Below are 21,068 nucleotides of genomic sequence, written 5' to 3' on the forward strand. Positions count from 1 at the left end.
CTAAACACCAGGTCACACTGACCTGGTAGCACAGGTAGCAATCACAGTGGGCTTCTGTGTGCAGCCTTCTGTGGTCTGAATTCACCCAACTTTCAACAAAGGTGGGCAGGGAGGAAAGGCAGGTTCCGTTCCCAGGTCTGTCTCCGGTCTCCTGGCTCGCACCTCCCTTCCCAGAGCCTCTCAAGTGGGGTGTGCTCTGCGTGCCCCCGCCTGCGGCACTCTGGGAAGGAGACGGTGATCAGGGACGATGCTCGTGTGCTTGGAATTTTCCTCATTTCCAGCTTCAGTTGTTGTGTTGTGCTTTTTGGTAGGCCCTTTGGCAAGTCTGGTCACTGGGAAAAGCTGGATAACGCACTCATGCCAGGGTGCATCCGCGCAGGGGAGCCTGTTTCTCCAGTGGGGATCTTCTGGCCTTGGTTATCTCTGACCACTGACATTTTCCTTTTACTCTGGGTGCAATCCTACCGTGGCCTCATCAGCTCGGACCCTTCTCTTAAGAACCTCTTGATTTCTTTTCTGATTTGGCTGTGGGCTATCACCAGTTACAAACCCGTGTGACCCAGTTTGTGACTATGGCATTCTCCTGCATGGACTCATCAGCTGCAATTCCAGGGCTGTCACGCCGTCGTGAGCTGGAGCAGCCCTCCTGTGTGTCCTGTCCAGCTTCAGAGAAGGTAATTTATTCAGAAGCTCGTTAAGCAATTAATTCTGCCCCTGGTCCTTGAGTTCAGACATGCCTTTGACTGGAGGACAATTAGAAGATGATCTCTCCTGAAAGGCTCCCTGCACGTTCTAGGCAGGTCACTTCAGAGGGGCTCACGAGAGGAGCTGAGTCTTCCCCGACGAGCCCGCAGCCTTCACAGATTTGTGGATGGGAACCATCTGCCTGCTGAGGATGAGTGTGCTCAAGGGGAGCTTCAGCCTTGGCACCACTCTGAATTTCCATCAGCCCGCGACGGGATGTCTTCCTGCACAAGCACTGGGAGTTGGCTCTGGCTGACCAGTGTGTTTCTCATCCCGGGCGCTGTGCTTTGTGCTAATTGCTCGTTAATAAACAAGAAGCAAGCACAGTTTTGCATGGCCCATTGCAGAAGAATCGCTCACCTCTGCTGTCGGGCAGTCGAGCTCGTCGGGCCGTCTTCCCCGGCTGCTGCACCGGTCCCATCGTGCTGGTGGAGCCGGCATGGCTGTGGACTGTTGCCTTCTCAGCCATGGTTATTCCACAAAGTGCTGAAGGTGTCCAGTTTTAGTATGTGGTTGATGATATGGGAAGGGGGGACACCAGTAAACCCCAGCCAACCTGTCCTGGGGAGTTTTCTCCTTTGTTTTAAAGTGTCAACATCTGCATGCAGAAGGAAGATGTATTTCGGCAGCAGCCATTGATTAAGGTGTCATTCATCAGGTGGGCCTACAGATCTGCTCTGGAGCAGTATTTCTGCTGGAATCACCTCCCAGGGGGCCTCAGGGAGGCAGAAATGGCTATCGACAGCTGACCCGGGTCCCCGGGCACGGGGTCCCTCCCAGCCCACGGAGCGTGGCCTGCTCTGGGAGGGAGGTTTGGATTGATTGCCGAGGGGGCAGCATTTTGTTCAAGTCTGTCGTAAATTGATGGTAGGTGGAGCAGTAATGAAGATAAATGAGGGAGCTCTTCCCGGTAGATGAGCCCGCGTGCTGACGGGGGCCGCGCTACGGCAAGCTTGAAATGCCTCTGGCCTGGCTCAGCCCTCCCGCTCACCTGCCAGCATTCCTCGGCACAGCCGAGACGGAGCAGATCTCCGGGGAATCGCCTCTCCTTGAGATTCGGAGGGCTTCCAAGGGCCTGGGGTCAGATCCGGGAGCCTCCCAGGTGAACAGCAGCCCGAGCGCAAGTTCTGCAAGAGCAGAGAGGGCAGAAGGTGCTGCTCAGCCCTCCCGCGCTGTCGGAACGGGGTTCGGAATACGGGCGGTTTAATTCTGTAGGAAACGGGTTAGGCAGCGGGGAGGTGGGATTCCTGTAGCTGTTGTGAGAGCCCTTAAAACGTCACCTTCTTGCTTGTCCGTGGCTCTGCAGCAGCTCTGCTGAAGGTCCTTTTTCTGCACGAGCAGCCTCCGTGGTGCCTGGCACGGAGCAGGTGCTCCGACGGCCCATGGCAGACTCCTGAAATTCTTTGAGCAGTTCCCACCAAAGCCGTTTTCAAAGTGGTTTTCTCTCACCACTGACACTGGTATTTCCTAGGGCCATCGGGTAAAATCCCAGTTCAGAGATGCTCTTTGTGCAGTAGCTGAGGGGTGGTTTAGCACCAGAATAATCTCTGCCTTAATCCCATCCTGCTGCTGCTTCCTTCCTCCAGCCACTGCGGCTGCAGCCCCTGCAGCCCCTCTGCCCACACACCCCACTGCTGCCGGGAGGGACCCAACCCCTGGGAGAGCTCCGACAGCCCCTCTGCAGCAAGAGCCGCGTGAAACACACCCCAGTTAGGTGTTTGCAGGTGACTGTTACTGGTGACTTGTCTTTTCCTTGTTGTAAGCGTGTAACTTCCATGAAAACTTGCTCTGAGTGTGCGACGTGTCCTTACCTGCGCATCAGCACGATGATGATCAATGTTAGGAAAACTCACAATGTTTTTCCTGGGTCGGGGAGAGCTTTCCCTGCCTGGGGCAAGGGGCAGCCCTGCTCTGGGAGTGTGGAAGCACCCCTAGAGCTTCAGCATGTGCTCAGGAACTGCACTGATTCATCGTTTTTTCACCTGGGTCCGTTCAGTTTGCGGGTTCAACTGTCCGACCTGCACGTTAAGTCTGTTTGGTGGATTTGGTACCTTTTGACCAGGCTCTGTAAAATACCTGTACGTGAAATAAAGCAGCTTTGTCCATGTTGGGGGGGGGAAAGAACTGAGGAAATTTCTAGCGGTGAGAGGGGTCGATCTCTGTAACGTATCTACTGGCAGCTCTGCACCTGCCTCCCCTCCTCCCATCAGCTTCACTTTTAGGTGATGGTTTAAGCTTTGGGTGTTTGGTTTGTTTGGTTTTGGGTTTTTTTTAATGGGGAAGGTTTGGAGGGTGACCTGGCCTCCCCTGCTTGACCCACTGCGAGGCCATCAGATGTCCCGGAGCTGCTTCAGAAGGATTCCCCGGGGCTCTGCTCTGGCAGAAGCGCCCGGTACCTCCTGGGGCAGGGGTCTGTGCTTCGGGCTGGCAGGAGCTGCGGGCTGAGTCCCGCTCGGGGGGATGCGCCCAACTGAGCGTGTAGGAATTCAAAAAGCAAAGAACATCGTTTTCTGATATAGGTTTATAATGAATTTTGACTTAAAATAATAAGCAGTATACACAACATACAAGTGAGTTGTACAGAGACGCCGTTGTATCGGTTGGCTTCAGAACCTACCAGCGAGTTCAGCGATTTTGTTTGCTTTCTGCAGCCCTCCGTGTCTGCCAGCATCCAGGGGCGGCCCGTGGCTCCGTGCAGTCTCTCGGGCTTCGGCTCCAACTGACGGCTCCGCTCGTCGCCGGCGCGGGGCAGACGGTGCCGGCGCTGCGGCCGCGGCGGTGCCGGGGACCGTGCAACTGTCTCACGGATTCTCAAGGCCCTTCCTCTGGCCTTGCAAAGCAGTAAAAGCAAGAACGCCTTCTGCAAGAGCGGGTTATTCTGAACTAGTGTTTGTCGCTGGTGAAACTTTACTGCAACGGGAATTCTCTGGGGAGGTGCAGGTCTCCTCAGCCATCGCATCCCAACGATCGCTCCGCCGAGTCCGTATCGGTTGCACTGTCCCTTTGCAAAGAGAACAACGGGCAACAGCAGTTTCACAGTTAAAGCAAGGACTGCAGACTCCTCCTAGGTAGGGGATTAGTTTTGCTGAGCAAAGAGAAGGGTCCACAGTACCTCCTGGGAAATGTAGTCCTTTCTTTAGTGCTTCGCAGAATTAATTAAATAAAAGCCATGCAGTTGAACTACAGCTCCCAGAATGTCACGGCCCTCGGCACAGGGTTTTAAAAAATTGCAAGGAGGGGTCGCAGTGGATTCTTCCCTCTGCGCTCCCGTCTCCTCAGGTCTGGTCCAACCACTCGGCCCGTTTCGGTGCTTTACACGTGTGCACGTCCACAGTGTCCTCGCACTCCTTGCAGCGCACGGCGCAGCACCAGTGGAACTTGCACTCGCACTTGGTGACGCGCGTGACGCGCGTGGTGTCGTACCCCCGCCCGCAGCACATCACCTCGCAGCCGTCCGTCCCGCGGGACATCTTGTTGCACACGCGGCCGGCCGTGCCCAGGGAGCCTGGGGAGGGAAGCGGGAGCGGGTCAGGGCATTGGCCAAAGGCTCCCTCCACCCGCCACCCCGCGGCTGTTGGCAGAGCGAGATGGGCCATCTGCCACCTGCAATGGAACCCCGGACACGACTGCCTCGCTGGTGAAATCTCATCATTTGTGCCACAGTGTGGTGCCACTGTGTGCCCTGGCATGGCCTCCACAGGCTGGGCATGGGCTGCAGGGAAGAGGTTGCGGAGCGGGGGCTTGCTTTGGGAAGGGTGTGTGTTGCAGTGTGGGCAGCAAGCTGGGGGTGGCCCCTGCCCCACACCCGCTGCCGGAGCCTGTGCCCGTCGCTGCAGGGAGCGCAAGAGCCGGGGGGGGATGGGGACGGGCTCTGCGCAGCCCCTCTGTGCCAGGGGCCCTGGGGCAGTGTGTGCCCACCGAGCTGGCCAGGAGCAGGCGATCGCAGCTGGCAAAGCCAGAAACACCCTCTGTGCCCGGGCTAAGGGCTTGGTGTGGGGCAGTGGGAGGAGAAGGCAGCAGCCTGGTGCACGAAACGGGCTCTGCATCGCCTGTCCCGGGAGCTTTGCTCTGCAGGACAAAGGCTCCCAGAAAACGCTGCCCCACCTCCGTCACAGAGGCCTGAGGGGTTCAGATCTTTGGTGTAAAGCCTGGGGATTCTGGACAAACCCTGTCCTGCCTGCGCAGGCACAAGGTGCTGCAGGGACCCAGTGCTCCAGCGAGCACCGACACCCACCAAGGGCCTGGGTGACCCCCACCGTGTGACCCCCCACCAGGGACCAGCATCCCGGAGCAGCCCTGCCAGGCTGGGCTAGAAGAGCCTGCCAGCCCCTCGGGGGGAGGGAGAGCTGCTTTTGGGCAGCGACTGGAGCTGTGGCTTTTACCTGCTGACTTGTCCATCACGCAGTAATCAGGTGAGTTCTCAAAATACACCAGATCTGTTTTCGTGGGCTTCCTGAAGTTCTTGTTGGCCACTGTGAAGCCAGTGCCGTCCTGGTTCATCGTCACCTGGATGGCCCCATTGTATTTCTTCCTTAGGTAATCCCCCGTTTTCCGAAAATCTGACATTGCCAGCCAACAAGTCCTTAGCGTGCAGGAGCCGCTGACCCCGTGGCATTTGCACTCCAGCTTCAGGAATCGCTTCACAGCCTGTGGGAAGAGGGGTGCTGTGAGGTCCGGCGGTCACCCTGGGCATGGGGCATCGCGCCTGGCCCCGCTCATCCCCGGTGCAGCTTATCAGCCCTCGCCCGTGCAGGGTGGGGGTCCGAACAGAAGAGGGGTGTGTGCATGGAGGACGTGTTCCCACAGCCACCACTGCCAGCACCAGGGAGGACACGTGCTGGGGGCAAAGGTAAGCAGGGTCCTGCTGTCCCCATGGCGTGCAGGGGGATACCAGGGGGGTACCAGGGGGGCAGGGTGGTGTCCTGCCCCCGACTGCAGCAGGACCTGCCCCCCACAGACACCCTGGCTCCACTCGTATGCTCGAGCTGCTCCTGCTGCCTGTCGCCCTGCTGGGAGGTCCCGGTGGCACCACTGGCCGGGCACCGCGCTTGGCTGCGGGGGCTGCACTCACCATCCTCCCGCAGCGGTTGTTGTGCAGGTTCATCAGTGCCCGGGCATCCTTCACCTTCTTCTCCTTGGCATCCACGAAGGCTTTGGCAAACCGGATCCCGTAGTTGATGTTGTCGCTGCAGCCGCCCCAGTCGAACTCCCCGCGCTCGTCCTTGGAGCGGCCCCTCTTGAGCGGGTCGCAGCCGCACGCCTTCAGCTCCCCTTGGCTGCACGCCCGCGTGATGGCATAGACCACGCCAGCCGAGGAGATGGCGTAGACGAAGGCGGCCTCCCTGCTGCCTGCCACGGGGAGAGAACGGGGAGGAGGAGTGAGTGGGCCGGGCTGCGCTGGCACCCGCAGCCCACCGTGGACCCGGGCACCGTGCGGCGGCACCTTCGCGGCTGCGGGTACCACCATCCCGCACACGGGTACACCAAGGCTCTGCTGACCCCTGAGCCCGGCCACCACTTCCCAGGCACCTTCCAGACTAAGGGGAACCTGACGTTGAGCCTCAGGGTTGAGCAGCTCGGGGTGCTGCGCGGCTCTCGGGGCCGACTGACCGGTCCCCCTCGCTGACCTGTGGCTCTGGGGCCGTGTGGGTGCCCGTCGGTGCGGGACCAGCCAGCGCCCTCCAGCCGGGGCTGCCCCCCTCCCGCGGCGATGCTGAGCGTGGGAGCTGGCGGCAGCTCCGGCCGGGCTGGGCTCTGCCCGCGCGGCACAGCGTGCCGCCTGCTAGTTTGTGCCTCTGGTTCGAGTTCGCAGCTGTTTTTATAACGCTGTAAAAGAAGCTGCAAATCAAAACCACGTTCGTCTTCGTTTCGAGAGCCTTTGAAAGCGACTTCAAAGGCAGCGGAGCTCGCTTTGGGCCTCGCAGGATGGGGCTGTGGCGAGGAGCTTTCATCATTCCCCCTCCTCTGCCAGGAGAGGATGCGGGTGGGAGTGAAGGTGCCGTCGCGGGGATGCCGATGCTGAGGCCGGGCGGCTGCAGCTCGGTGGGGCGAGTGCTGCATCCCGGCGCTCACAGCCCCTTCCCTCTGGCCAGCTGCTCTCCGGGGCTCTGCCTGGCAGGCTCTGCCACTCACCCGCCCTGCCGGGCAGCTACCCCATCCCCCAGCTGGGCGCGAGCCCCCGGCGCTCACATGGCCTCCAGATGAGCTGCTCCTGGCGCGTGGAAAGGCTCTTCCAGCCGCCTTTGATTTGGAGGCTGCATGGCTGGATGCGCCCCGGCACGTCACATCGCGGGGCACAGCAGCATCTGTGCCGCAGTGCCGCTGCCTGCGCCGGGGCTCACGCCGGCTCCCGGGGTCCGCTCGCTGCTGGAGCCATCCCGGGGGCGGCTGGAGCCCACGGTGCTGCTCCCGTTCTGGAATGGTCCCTGTACCTGTCCCCATCGCACCTTTCCTCTTCGCTCCTTGGACATGTCCCTGCTTTGTGGTATCCGTCCCTCTCCTGGAGCAGGAAGGTCCCTCCCAGCCAGGGGCTGTGCCCGGCCGCCCGTGCAGGCTGGCATGTGCCCCGTAGCCGTGGTCCTTCTCCACCTTGGAGCCCGAATCGAGGACGGAGCCACAGCTCTGCCTTCCCTCCCTTGCCATGCACGGGAACAGCCAGTTCCCACGTGAACTGCTGAGTCCTGGCCAACCCTGCTCTCCAAATATTTATATATCCCATTACTGTTTACATACGAGCCTGTTCTCCGGAGGTGTCTCCTCCTTCCCCCTTCTCCCCCAGTGCTCCCCCTGCTCCATCTCATCTGCTGCAGCTATTTCAAACGCAGCGCTCCGCTCCCATTACTGCTTGATTAATTTACAGGGAAAGGCAAAGCTCTCCTCTGGGAGTAATCCCAGCCACCGGCAGCCCAGCGAGAGGAGAGACTCTCCCAGGCAGACACGGCATGCGGCGGCGGGAAGGGGACGGGGCAGAACCTACTTCGCAGCATGACCCGGCCGAAGACGGTGTGGTCCCGGTCCAGGGTGCTGCAGTTCCAGCGGTGGTGCCGGAACTGGTGCTGGCACTCCCGGATCCACTCCTTGGCTCCCTCCCCGACCGACTGCATGATGTCGGGGTACCTCTGGCACAGCTGCCGCTGCTTGTTCACCAGCCCGGGGATGTTATCGCAGATCACCCTCGCGCCCAGCGCCCCGATGTACCTGCAGGAGAGAACGAAGCCGCGTTACCGCGCTGCCCGCGCTGGGGGAAGGTGCAGGACTCTGGCTCCCCAGGTCCTCATCCTGCTGGGGGTCTTACATTGAAGCCCACCTTTCCCTCTTTTCTTTCTGGCCACGTCACAGGTGCTGCGGGCTCTGCTGAGGGTGTCCCCCTGCAGTGGCGTGCCCGTCTGCAGCAGCCCCTCGGTGCGGGCGAGCCGGGCAGCGTGCCGCCTGCCGCGCTCCAGACAGGCAGGATACAGGGACAGGGCACTGCTGAGCCATCACAGCCGCTGGGCTTGGGGCTTTGTGGTGAACACGATAATCCCAAGCTGCACCGGCCCGGGGGAGCTCTGCTCTGTGCGTGCATTGCCACGGTACGGAGCAGGGGGTCCTGCGGAGCCCACCTCCCCTGGGAGCCAGCAGCTATGGGTGCTGCAAGCCGTGGGGCCCGCACCCCCGGGAGCCTGGACCCTCTGAGCAACTGGGGCAGGGGCAGAGGAACCCACTGATGTGCAAAACCTCCCTCCCACCCTCTTCCCTACATCCCAGCCCCGCTCTGCAGCCCAGCCCTGCCGAGCGCAGCAGGATGGAGCCCAGCTGAGCGCAGCACTGCGGTTGCTGGCGCGGGCTCTGCCATGCCTCCTGCCTGCACACTGGCCGGGGCACACTGCAGGGCAGCGGCTATGGCGCAGGCACCCACGCGATGCTCGGATGGGGGAGAAAGAGGAGCAGGCTTCACCTCCCGATGCTGCACTGTTACCCCCCCAGCTATCTCATCCCCTCTGTGCATCTCTTGCACTGCTGAACATTTATGATCATGCCCTGAAGCTGGGTAACTGGGAGAACTACGTTGTGTCCCCTGCCCTACCTCTGCCCTGCCTGTACCCTGCCCGAATCCCGGCCCCCTCCCTGCAGCGGTGGGGAGCGGGCAGGAGCTTGGAGCAGAAAGACAACGAGCCAGTTGAGCCTGGCTGAGCCCCAGGAGCAGCATTCCATGGGCACGGGGGAGGCACGCCGAGCTCTGCCCCCCGGCCTTGCACCAGCCTGGATGATGGCAGCAACGCGGAATTTTCCATCCCGGTCAGCCCCTGCCCGCTCGCCCCGCCAGGCAGTGGCTGCTTGTGTCCGAGAATGATGCTTGCCACAGAGCATGGAGCTGAGATTCTGGCCAGAGAGGATGAGGTTTGGGTGGGATTCAAATTTTTCAACCCCCCAGACTGGAAGTAAGAACCTCCCTTAAATACTAATAAAAAGCAGTAAGCTTGGGCAATATTTCATTGTCTTTCTCTGGCCACGTTCTATCACTTCTACCAGCCCCAGAGAGGGCTCGCAGGCCCAGGGAAGCCCTGCGAGCACAGAAAGCAACGGGATCTGTTCTCCCTTTTAAAATGTTTTGTTTAAATGCTGGCAGAAGCACAAGGTCATCTCAGGCTGGAGCTGAGGATAATAAACCCGGCTCCCCGTGGCTTTGCAAGCCCTGATGCTGAGGACCCACGAGCATTATTTTCACAGGCTGCTCATCAGCCTTTCATCCTGCAGCGGTGGGACGAGCGAGATGGCGGAGGCCGTTTAGGGGAGCAAAGCCAACAGGAGCTCATCGAGCGATGCCGACTGCGGGCACTGAATCGCCTCGCTCGTGCTGGGCTGCCGGAGCGGCCGGTTCCTCCCTGCGGTGAGAGGGACAGGGCAGCATCCCACCAGCTGGATGATGGCACAGAGCAGCAGTCTCGAGTGGGGCTGCAGAGACCCCGTGGTGAGTGCGGGCAGGTATCCCAGCCCTGGATTCCTCCTGCCCAGCCCGCCTGGTCCCAGCGAGGATGGGGATGGCCGACGTGTCCCTGCTGCGCTGCCCAGAGCTGGGACGAGGCTGCTGGGAGGCAGCAGTGCTGCAGGACGGGGGTCGCAGCAGCAGCCAAAGTCCCCTTCACTGGAGGAAAGAGATGCTGGGAAAGCTGGAAAAGGTAGAACACTCTGATGGGCACCTCACCAGGGACCTCACCCCATCCTCCTCCAGTGCCGCGGCACCGGTCGTTGGTAACGGCGCTGGGCTGAAGGCAGGGCCGGGTCTGGGGAGACCCGCTGGCAGCTGAGCGGCCCCCAGGACGGAGAGCAGCAGGTAAAGCACCAACCCCATCCCCGGGGAGATCAAGGAAAACCCTCCAGAGAAGATAAACACCAGGCACTCCCTTTTTCACACCGTGAGCTAATTACTTCTCGTTAATTCTCCTGCCAAATACCCAGATCAGAGCAGATGTTATCAGCTGGAGAAAGGGGAAGGAGAGTGGGGTGACGGGCTCTGACCGCCGAGGGAGCCGCTCGCCGTGCAGGGTGCCTGGCCCCGCCGGGGTCGGTGGCTCCATCCCCCTTTTGTGGCTGCAAACAAGCAGGATGTTTGCTGCGGAACCCAGGGGCCCCCATCCCAGATCATGCACCCATCCCATGGCTGCTGTGGCGTCGGAGAGTGGCATGGCACAACACGGGGGAAAACTCCTCACGTGTCTTGGAAAGGCTGCGGTTAATTTGGTGAGACCAAGATCTTCCATTCCGTGAGAAACGCTCCAGTTGGGTTCAGTTACTCTGAAATGGAGCGAGACGGGGAACATCAGAAAATTCTGCCAAGCAGAATTTTGGGAGGGGAAAAAACCCAAACATTTGTTTTGGATGGATTAAAGCATCCCTTCCGATTTTATTTCTAAAAATCTATGACATTTGAAAAACACTGAAGTAGGAAAGACAATGGATGTTCTGAGAAGTCTCCAGCCGCCTTATCAGAACTTCATTTTTAAAAAATGAAGTTGTGCTGGAAGTGGCAGATTTCTGTGAAATGCTGTACTCTGGGGGAATCTGCGTTTCTACAGCAAAAAAAAAAAAAACCTCAAGCCCAGAGTTCAGAAAAGTCTGTGAGCAGGAACCGCTCCCAACGCTGGATGGGGCTGCTCGGGCCTGGGCTGCTGCACGGTCAGAAGGAGAGAGGCAGGAGCAGCCAGCAGTGAGGAAGAGGAGCTGGGAGGGAATTAATAATTAAGTTCATGTGGGGATAACGATCCCCCACCCTATCAAATGGGGTCTGTGGGATGCTGCCTCCCATGATGTCCTTGCATGGGGCCCTGGCTAAGGGCAGAGCTGTTGGCTCAGCTCGGGCTGGGGGGCTGGCACCCGTCCCCCCCAGCCTTTGCCCGCGTGATGCTGCATCGTTTACTTCTTGCAAACCCGCGTGCGATCGCAACCGCTGCGTTTCCCGTCTGCTCCCGGAGTTCAGCAGCCGGGGGTGGCAGCGAGCCGCAGCGCTGCGGGAACCGCGGTGCTACCGCTGCGGCACGGGGCACCCACCGCCCACCCTCGCCACCCCGCTGCCCGCGAGGGGCAGCCGGCACAGCCGCGGCGGAGACCGGAGAGCCCCGTGTTACACGGCGAGGGCTTTCCGAGCCTGCGGCGGAAAGGAGGTACAGTGCTCCTCGCTCCCTGCCAGCCCTTCTCCGCCCTGCGCGTAAATCCGTCCCACGGGCACGTCCGCTGCCGCAGCCGGAGCTCTTTCCCAACAGCCCGTGAGCGCCGGCCGCTCCGATGCGCTGGGGAACAGGAGACAACTGTCACATGTTGGCTCCCAGTTGTTTTTCTTGTTCTAAGAGTCTGCTGACTTCGACTCTTGTAAACAAGGAGAAACCTAAATTGCTTCTAAGATAAACACGCAAATCGGAGGCAGACGCATCTATTGACTTGGCAGCGTGCAGCCTGTGCTCACTCCCTGCCACGGCTCGCCCCCGTGCTGTCCGCGTCCTGCTCCCGCGCTTCCCACGACAGCCTGCCCGCCTTCCCCAAGGCCCTGCAGACCCCTCAGAGTGCTCTGGCAGAACTCGGCGGCCCATGTCACGTCTCTGCCCTCGGCTCAGGCTGCTCTGGTGAAAGTCTCAACAGCTCAGAGCTTCCCTACCCACGGCTGCTCCCCTCCCTGCACATGTGGCTCCCTGCAGCTTAGGAGGGGATGCCCACAGTTCATGTGGGCTCTGAGTTCCTGGGATCTGCTGCATCTTGTCCCAGGGGTCAAATCTCAGTATGCCTCACTCCTTCTCCATCTTCACCATGCTTGGGAACCTTTTTTCTGGATCAATAAACTGTGGTTTTGGCCCCAACATCATGTATGCAGCTTCCCAGCTGCTGAGCTCTTTAATAGGAAAGACCAAAAGACTCAGGAAAAGCTCTGTACCCCGGGGGCAGCAGGGGGGAGATCAAGAGATGGCCACAGTCAGGCACCTCAGCAACAGGCAGACGGGAAGGTCTATTGCTGGAGAAAGGAGACCTCTGCGGCAGCCTGGGCCAGCCCGCCCCGAACGTGGCCGGGTGGGCGCAGCAGTGCGGCTGCTGAGGGGTTTCTCCGGCTCCTGGGAGCACCAGGATGTTTACGGGGCCTGGGGGCTGCTCTGCAAAACCGGCGGTCGGAGGGAACCACAACTCTGAAGACCAAAGCAGGAGGATGCTGCAAAGGGGAATTCGATTTCCCTTTCGTTATGAACCCACGGCCCCTGCGACACAGACCCAGGGCACCTCCAGGCTTTTTGTTTTGTAACTCCGAGCTGTTGGCAGCAGTTTTGTTTAATTGCAAAAACTCTACCAGTGACCCAGCGGTCTGTGGGGGCAGCTCTCCAGCCCCTCTGCACCCCGCTCCAGTGGCATCAGCCACCTGCCACGCGGCGTTTCTCCGGGGAATCGGTAAGTCAGCCCGGCAGAGGCAAACCCCGCTCCCCCCGTCCCTGCGGCGTGCCCGGCTGCCGCTTGCGTTGCCGAGGGCTGGGGCGAGCGTGGCAGGGAAACACCAGCCCCCGTGGGGCTGCGGCTGCCGCGGTGGCCGGGCAGAGCTCCGCGTTTCCTCCTGGCACCAGCCCAGGGCTTGCCTCGTTGCATGGCATCATCTTCGTCCAGGCATGCCGGTGCCAGGAGCTCTGGTTACAGCTCCCCCGACCCACGGTGCCCACCGCGCGCCCTGGCGTCGCCGAGCTTCGCCTCTGCTGCCTCCCGCATCGTGGTGACCCAGGAGATCTGAGAGCAGGAGAGGCTCAGCTGGGGCTGTGCCTGTGATCTGGGCTCACCAGGAGCCACAGGGTGGAAAATGTCTCTTGGAAAATGAGGTTTTGAAGGAAGGAAAGCATTTTGTGGGAATGAGTAAAATTAAGCAGAATTGGAACTTGCTTGTTTGTCGCTTTCCGTAATGCCAAGGTGTTGTTGAGAAGTATGTTAGTGCACTAATTCAGTTTCTAATGAAGACACACTCTTGTATCTAATATTGCATTTTACATGGCATTGAAAAACTTACTTGAGCATTACTTTCCTTCAAAAGGGAAATTTTTGGAATTGCCATTCTCAGGCAAATCTCAAAATTTTATTTTTTCTTGTACTCTGCTTTAGAATTAAAACAGCTGATGAAACGTTGGACATTCCCACTGTGGGGAAACCGGAGTTGCACTGGTGCCATTAAAGGCACAATTTTAAATTAGATTAACACAGAACGAGGTTGACTAAAATCACTATCGTAGGATAACTGGATGTTGGGAGGAGGATGTCTGTGCCAGCGGCTTTGGTGACTCAGTAGTCAGACTCCAGGCGCGGGGAGGCTCAGCTGGGGCAGCTCTGGGTGCCCCTGGCCGCTCCCCAGCACAGGGTAAACCCCCCCCGGCAGTGCCACCGTGGCACACGGAGAGCCGAGGCACGAGGCTGCCTCACTCCCACCTGTTCATGGCTGAAAAACGACAGCAGGTTAAGGGTTCTCCTTCCTGCGGCTTCTCTCTCCCCGAGGACCCCCAAAACACTTTGCAAACTCTTTGTAGCTCCTCATTGGGCGGCAGCGCAGGTGGGATCGGAAGCACGGGGGGGATGCAGCACCGGGGGCAGGAGGTGCTCCGGCCAGACACAGCACCATGAACCCTGTCAGCAAGATGGCTTTGAGACCACCGAGAGATCGGGATGGGGATGTTCCCCTGGGCACCGGCTCTGCTCTCGCCCCGACCGACCGTGCCGTGGTAACCGCGAACAGCACCTGCTCCTGAGAACAGCCCTGGGATGGGCGGCGTGGCACTGGTTTAGGCTCCACTGTCGTTAATGGTGTTGGGGCTTCCTGCAAAGTGAGTGCTGTGGTGCCCCGGAGCTCCCCTTGTCCGTGCCCGGGTGAGGCATGGTCTGTCCGTGCCTCTTCTGACCCGACACGTGCCCGAGCGCCGTGCCTGTGAGGACATCTCCAGCTGCTTCTCCTGGTCAGTGATGGAGGACACCAGTGCTGACCCGCAGCTGCCGGAGCCCTGGTCCCTGTCTCCCCAGTGGGAGATGCTCAGCCTCTTGCGCAGCTGGTCCATGGGCTGAGGCCGGAAGCGTGTTCGGCGCGGAGCAGCGACAATGCTCCTTCTGCTCCGCGAGCTCTGCGGCTGAGGTCGAGATGAGACTGTGTCTGGCTTCTTGGTGGCATCAGTGGCTGCTGGAGTCCTTCCTCTGGGAAAGCTGAATCATCTCCCTGTTGCACTTTGATGGTCCTTAAAGATCAATTGAGAGGCCAAACTACCTTGGCCTCTGTTCTCTTCCCATCCCATCGAGTCGACACGAACTCTGTATTTTGGTGGGAGGCTGGAAAGCCCGAGGCAGCTATTGGAGGCACCTCCTTCAGATCGGATCGAATCCAACATCCCGGCCTCTCTGCCTGATAAAGAGCAAATTCCAGCGCGCCTGGCAGCGTTTCACCTCCTCAAGTTCTTTGCATACTTCCCAAGGATGCTGCACTTTCCTTCCTCTGCTCTCCCTGGCTGTGGGCAGAGAATTTATAGCCAACTGCAAAGCACTTTGGGTTGCAAGGTGCTATAGACATTTGAGATATTATTTTATTATTATAAACCCTGAGTATTTTATTAAGCCCCACTGGGAACAGGGCCATCCTGGCCTGCTGGAATTGTTAACGCCTTGGAATGATTAATAGCCCTAATTTCCTCACTCAGAGCCACTACTCTGTATGTTGAGAGCGTTAGTCTCACTTGAATAATTTTTAATATCATAATACTGAGCCACTACCAGTGCCATTCAAGGTACGTATTTTTCATTTTCTGCACCATGATCTTTCTTTTCCTTGTGTGTCACCCCTTCCCCAGCTGGGTGCCTTTGGCTCCCCGTCGGAGACCCCTCTGTGGTTTCCCTGCACCCGTGTGCAGTCAGTGGGATGTGATTTCTGTGGGAAGGATGGAAATGTCCGGGAAACACTGCAGTCCTGGGGAGCAGGACCCAGCTGAGCCCCGTGCCCAGTGCCTTCTGCAATAATGGCAAAATCTCCCTCAGCACTGGATGAAGGCTGTTCCTCAGAGGCGGTGTGGATGATGTATGTACAAATTGCTCATCAAAAAGATGCTTTATCCTTAAGTATAATTTTTTTTTTTACCTCCCAAAATCTCAAAATGCTTTGCCAAGAGGCAGGGAGGTAGGGCAGTCTCTGGGGGTAAAGTAGGGAGGATGATTCTTCTCTTGTCCGTGGCACATCTTGTGCGCTGGGCACGTGGTGCTCAGGGCAGAGGTGCCAGAGCTCCCCCAGCACGGCTGCCCTCGCCGTGGGCTGCGGGCACTGCTGACATCGCCATCACTAATAGCAAACGCTAATGAGTTGGGAAGAGCAGAAGGATTTTTTCTGCTGCATTTCTTCGTAAGAAAGATTTCCTATAGGTGAAAGTGACCCTAAAGAAAAATGAGCTAAGAAACACAATTAGGATGATTACAAGGGCGTGGAGTGACTGAGAGAACCCATCTGTTCGCTACGCCCCGAGCGAGAACACCCGGGCTGCCGCAGAGGCCGCAGGGTTCAGTCTCCATCACTCTGACGTTACTTTAAAACTGATTTTTCAAAGCGCGGCTGCCCGGCCAGCCGGAGCTGCGGAGCGCCTCAGGATAACGACTTCCTGGTCACTGACCTCCTGCTTTTATTGCCACGCAAAGCGCTCTGCAACGCCAAACGCACCGCCGGTGCGAGCCCCCCGCACATCCCCCGTGCCCGAGCGCTGCCCGCCGTCGCCCCTTTGGGATGGCGAGTCCCCGGGCACCTCGCCTGCGACAGCCCCAGGGCCCAGACTTGGTGGACAAGGAGCTGCTCCGCAGTGGGGGCACTCGTGGAGGAAGGAACGGTCCATCCATGGCACGGGATGGCATTGGGAGCGACGGACACGCAGTCCTCTGAGGCACCGCGTAAGCTGCTGGACCCACCCTGGGCTGCGGGGGGTCTGCCCTGGGGCTGGCACGGGGGAGGCAGCGAGAGCCCCGTGCCTCAGGGGGTTACCCCGACTGGCTGCCAGTTCCTCCGGGCAGCTGCCTTTCCCTTGGCTTAATTTCAAGCATTCCTGTTGATGCTATTTCCCCTCCCACACACCTCAGCGTGATGCCTGTTTCAATGAGCCCCCCTCCTCTCCTATATCCTATCTCCACACATACGTGCCACTTGCTTTTTCCATCCCTCTGTGCCCATCTGCTGCACCTGGACCAGGACCCAGCACCAGTGGCACGACGGAAACGCACGGCAAACCCCGGAGAGGTATGGCTGCGGGAGCACCACTCCTTCCTGCCCATCGCAGGGAGAACGTCCCCTTCTCCACCTGCACGGGAAGAGCTGGGTACCCGCTCCTGGGGTTGCTCTAGCACGGGGGGTGTGATGGACACTCCTGCTTCGTGACTTGCCCTTGGGGTTTTCCCTGCCCACGAACACAGAACCCCGTCCCTGGCCCAGGAAGGGAGCTGGGGGGTGGTGGCTGCCTGACTCCAGGCTGGAGCATCCCCAAGAGTGCCCGTCCGGGCGTCGTGCCCGGAGTTGCAGCAGGTTCCCCAGGACCCCCGTAACCCGCCGATGCCTTGAGGAGCCCACGTGGCTGCCAGGCTCCCGCACGCTCCCCGACCCGCGCCCGAGCTTGCGCTAGTCTCCCTTCCACAGATTTGTTTTATCTCTTTGGGAGCCTGATGCCTCCCATCTGTTCCAATGCCAGATGAAATTAAATATTTGTAGTTTCCAAGGGCTGTGGTTAGCAATAACAAGCCAGCTAACGAGGCTTTGGTGCGCCGGGGGCCGGGGGGGTTCACGTGGGCTTGCAGGCAAGCGGGTATGTGTGAAGGTGGGGTGCAGGGGGGTGTGCTAGGGCTTTGTGTACATTTTTCTTTAACCAAACCTTCCATTTAAAACGGCTTTCCACACCAGAGCAGCCAGCGGGGCTCTCGATAGCGAGTAAACTCTACTTAGTTATTTACACCAAGTTTGTTTATTGCACGGTTTATGTTTATAAGCAACGTTTGTCTAATCTTCCAAATCTTTCGGAAGGAATTTCGGAGGCCGCTTTTGGGGCCCAACGTCCTCGCGCAGCGCGCGGGGCACAGCCCTGCCTGGTGCCCGCTGGGCAGAGCCACCATCCTGCATGACGCTGCCCTCCCTACCGTAGTGCACTGAAGCGGAAACGGGATTTAGGGATTTTCCCATTGCATTCCTTCTTAATTTCTGTGTTTCAGCTGGTATTTTGTTGCTAAGTAACACTTTGGAGTTTGGGAGGTTTCTGTGCGGATGCTGCTCCCCACGGCCACGGCACCCGCTCGCCCCGTTAGTCATGGTGACCTCGGAGCCCTGGCAGCGCCGCCGGCCACAACCGCCCCGGCCTGTGCCCGCTGCCGGCACTGTTCTCGCCGCTACGTGCTCCGAGCACACACACACACACACGCACCCACGGACACTTTTTTGAGTGCCAAAGTTCACCAATTCCCGGCGTTTTTTGAGGCGGCGCGGTGCGCGCCTGACGTCACTGAAAATTAATAATTTGCAGTTGTTTAGAAGAAACATTTGGTTGATATTTCCTTTCCATGTACCGTGATCAGAACTGACCCATTTTTTTCTATTAATCTACTTTAAAAGTCAACTCTGAAAATGAGAAGCATTTCCTCTATTTCCACAAGTTTATTGTGTGTGAATCCCTAGAAGAATTTGGCAATAATAATAAAAATAAGGAGCGATGATGCACCACCAAATGTATTTACTGCAATATCAGTAGTGCTAAAGATGTGCTTGGAAACCTATGTAAATCACTGAATAACTTTTTCCCAAACCACAGCTGGTTGAAACCATTTTCAGTAAAACACAATTTCATCTAAACATGCTATTTTATCAGAACTGACGCGTCCAGCAGAACAGCGCTCGCTTCAACGAAGGCTTTTCTTGGGAATGTTCTGGTCTGCAGAAGGGAAAGTACGTTTGAAAATGTGAACTTTAGAGTTTAACGCGTTTGATTTCTAATTATATTTTACTTTTTTACAGTCGCATGCTTAAGGTCCCTGGTACCAATTCTGCTTGCCGACTACATTCAAGGCCTCGTGCCTGGCTGCACCACGGCTGCGGAGCCGGCCGGCTGCACGGGGGAGCTGCCCGGCCCTGGCTGCCCTGGGCTGGGCTCCTGCCCCGCCGTGCTGGCACTGCCCTGCTCACCACTCTCCCTCGAACGAGAAGCTGCCAGCCGGGGAGTCGGTCTGCAAGCGGAGAACAGAGACTAAAGCAGCTCCCTCCAAACAAGCCACAGGTACTGCGGCTTAAAATGTGGCTGGTTTTCCTTCCGCTTGTTGGGAAAAGCCGTGTGCTTGGAATTAGGGCAGCTACCACGGCCGAGTCCTTGTGGGGAGAAGTGGGGTACAACAGCAAGGAAAAGGGGTGTTTTTCACACTCTTCCTAAAGAAAAGACTTCCACCCTTCAGCCAGCGTGTAAGTGTGTCGCCAGAACTGCCCAGCTCCGGGCAGATGATGCTGTGACTACTCGATACCTCGTCTTTTTCTGGCTACTTTACCCCCTGCGCCCACTCCTCAGCTCCAACGAGCCTCCCCTTCTCTTGCCTCCTCAATAATGAAGCGAAATAACGCAGCTCCTCCACTGCCCCGAGACTCTTCCTTCCTTCCTCAGCTTTTAGCGTATCAGCAGCATCACAGTCCGCACAGATGCCGTCCTGCCTTCGCCTGCCCCGATGGGTGGGGGCACATCTGGCAGCTGGAAGCCAGGCCAGAGCGAGTATCAACCTGATCCTCGCTGGTGGAGACTCATTTTCTCACTCAGTGATTTCAGTTGCCCGCAGGCTGATCAGGCTGCGGGAGATCTCCTCTGGGCACAGCTGGGAATGGCATTGCTCTCGCTGGTTTGCATTACAGGTGCCCCCCGAAGCCTGTGCTGCCCTCTGGAAGAAGTTGTTCCTCACATGATCCACCTTTTGTGCCTGGTTGCAACCCACTGCCGGAGCAGCACGTCCCCGGGGCTCCCCACTCCCTCCCAGTCCCACAGCTTTCCCGTTCGCCCTCCTCACCCTGGCATCGCTCTCCCAGGGATGCCACACACCCAGACGTGCTCTCAAACACTAGGAATACTTGAGTTATCAGTGTGACTGTTGAGTGTTCCCGGGTCCTCACAACGTGCTCCACTCCACGGTAGTTGAGGAATTCCAGAACCCACCCTTCTCTTTCAGTGGCAGATGGGTTGAATTTGATTAAGTTCTGCTTCACCCACTGCGATGTGCTAATGAGGATGGGACGGGCATGGAAAACAGTGTTTTCCCCAAGATTAGAGAGGACTTTCATAGGGTGGGCGACATTTCTGCAGCAAATATGTTTTTTTTTGTTTTTCCCTCCAGTGTTACTGAACTACCGAAGCAGCACGGGGTCGCGTGGAAAACTTCACGTTGCCTGTTTTCCCAACTACTCTCGTTCTGCATATGTGAATTTCCATTGTTACAGGAATAGGGACAGGAGAAGATGAATTTCTAGAGGGCTGGTATTTTCTATGGCATCATTTCTCTCTGTTACTGAGCCTCATCTCGTCCAAACGAGGGAGAACAGCAACTTCCTCAGCTACGCGAAGCTGTAACACGAGTGCGATGCCGCAGCCTGCAGGGACCTGGGAGCTCCAGCGCGATCCCCAGGTTGCAGAGGGCGGATCAGGGACCTGATCGCTGCTGCCGCGTCCCAGGTTTCAACCCTACCGAGGGGCTAATCCTGCTCCCTGCCGCTGCCCGGGGAAGGATGGCTTTCAGGGGGGTCACGGCGTGTGGGGCTCCGCTCCCCGGCAGATGTGGGGGGTCCCCTCGGCAAGTCCCGGCCCCAGGGGCAAGCGAGCGGCGAGGGCGCCTTCGGGGCGCGGGGTGACCGGGGAGCACTGCGGTGGCTGCGCCCGGGGAAAGCCTCGGTACCGGCCCCGCGGCAGGTTTTACCCTCCGCCGCTCCGACTGCCGCCCGCCGCGCTCCCCCGGGAGCCCGGGCCGCCGCCGCCGCCTCCGGAGCCGCGGGGGACCCCGAACCGTGCTGCCGCGGGGCTCCCAAGCTGGACCGGGACCCGTGATGCGCCCGGCGGCGCGGGGGGCAGCCGGGACCCCTGCGCAGCCCCGGCCAGTCCCCGCCGGCTCCCGCTGCCCCGCGCGGGGCTCCCACGGCCGCACGTCGGGCGCTCGGCTCCGGCACGGCGGGGTTCGCTGCGCTCCCGCCCGGCCGAGCTTCCCCATCCCCATCGTCATCCTCATCCCCGTCCCCATCCCCGTCCCGCGGCCGGCCGAGCCCCGCTCAGCTCCCGCCGGCGGCAGCCCCGGACCGTCGGGGCGGCGGACCCGTCGCGGGGACTCACCACCACGAGGAGTCGGCGCGGGGCGTCAGGGCGAGCAGCAGGAGGACGAGGGGCAGGCAAAGCCGCGGGGCCGCGCCCGCCGTCCGAGGGAAGGCTCCGCACTCCGCACGCCCGGGGGCCAAGGCAATCCCAGGAGACGCTTCCAGGCGATTTGGGCTGAGCATATCTCTCCGGGGCGGGGTCCAGACGGAGAAATGACCGGGGAGGGGGGTCCTGCCCGCGCTCCCCTCGGGGGCACTGCCCGTCACGACCCCGCGGCGCGGCTGCCGGCTCCGCGCTGCTGAGCGAGCCCCGGCTGGGCCCCCGCTCCCAGGCGCATGCTGCTGCGCGGGGGGCGGCAGCGCAGGGCCGGGCCGGGCCGGGCGGCGGGGCTCCCCGCGGGGTCCCGGGCCGGAGCGCTCAGCGGGGCCGGCGCCCCCCGAGCGGCGCGGGGCGGGCGGCGGGGCCGGGCCGGGCCATGGACGTCCTTGGGCGGAGGGCGAGGGCGCACTGGGG

At 59.5% G+C, this 21,068-nt stretch overlaps 1 protein-coding gene across 1 annotated transcript; it reads right to left on the bottom strand.

Annotated features, from left to right (window-relative positions):
- Nucleotides 1-4,019: 4,019 nt before the first annotated feature.
- On the bottom strand, nucleotides 4,020-20,737 carry WNT2B (Wnt family member 2B). The gene is made up of 5 exons (XM_086627421.1): nucleotides 20,574-20,737; nucleotides 7,721-7,941; nucleotides 5,816-6,093; nucleotides 5,127-5,391; nucleotides 4,020-4,249 (listed from the first exon to the last, which is right to left on the bottom strand). Exons 1-5 carry the CDS (start codon nucleotides 20,735-20,737, stop codon nucleotides 4,020-4,022), a joined length of 1,158 nt encoding a protein of 385 aa, XP_086483547.1.
- Between the last annotated feature and the right edge of the window lie 331 nt (nucleotides 20,738-21,068).

This window comes from Tauraco erythrolophus, chromosome 27, assembly GCF_009769465.1.
Source record: "Tauraco erythrolophus isolate bTauEry1 chromosome 27, bTauEry1.pri, whole genome shotgun sequence".
Taxonomy (NCBI): domain Eukaryota; kingdom Metazoa; phylum Chordata; class Aves; order Musophagiformes; family Musophagidae; genus Tauraco; species Tauraco erythrolophus.

Coding starts and splice junctions, on each gene's coding strand:
- WNT2B (XM_086627421.1), bottom strand. CDS start 20,737: ATGCTCAGCCCAAATCGCCTGGAAGCGTCTCCTGGGATTGCCTTGGCC. Junction 6,094..7,720: donor CGGCCGGGTCATGCTGCGAA/GTAGGTTCTGCC, acceptor TCCCCGTGGCAG/GCAGCAGGGAGGCCGCCTTC. Junction 4,250..5,126: donor CGTGATGGACAAGTCAGCAG/GTAAAAGCCACA, acceptor TTCCCTCCCCAG/GCTCCCTGGGCACGGCCGGC.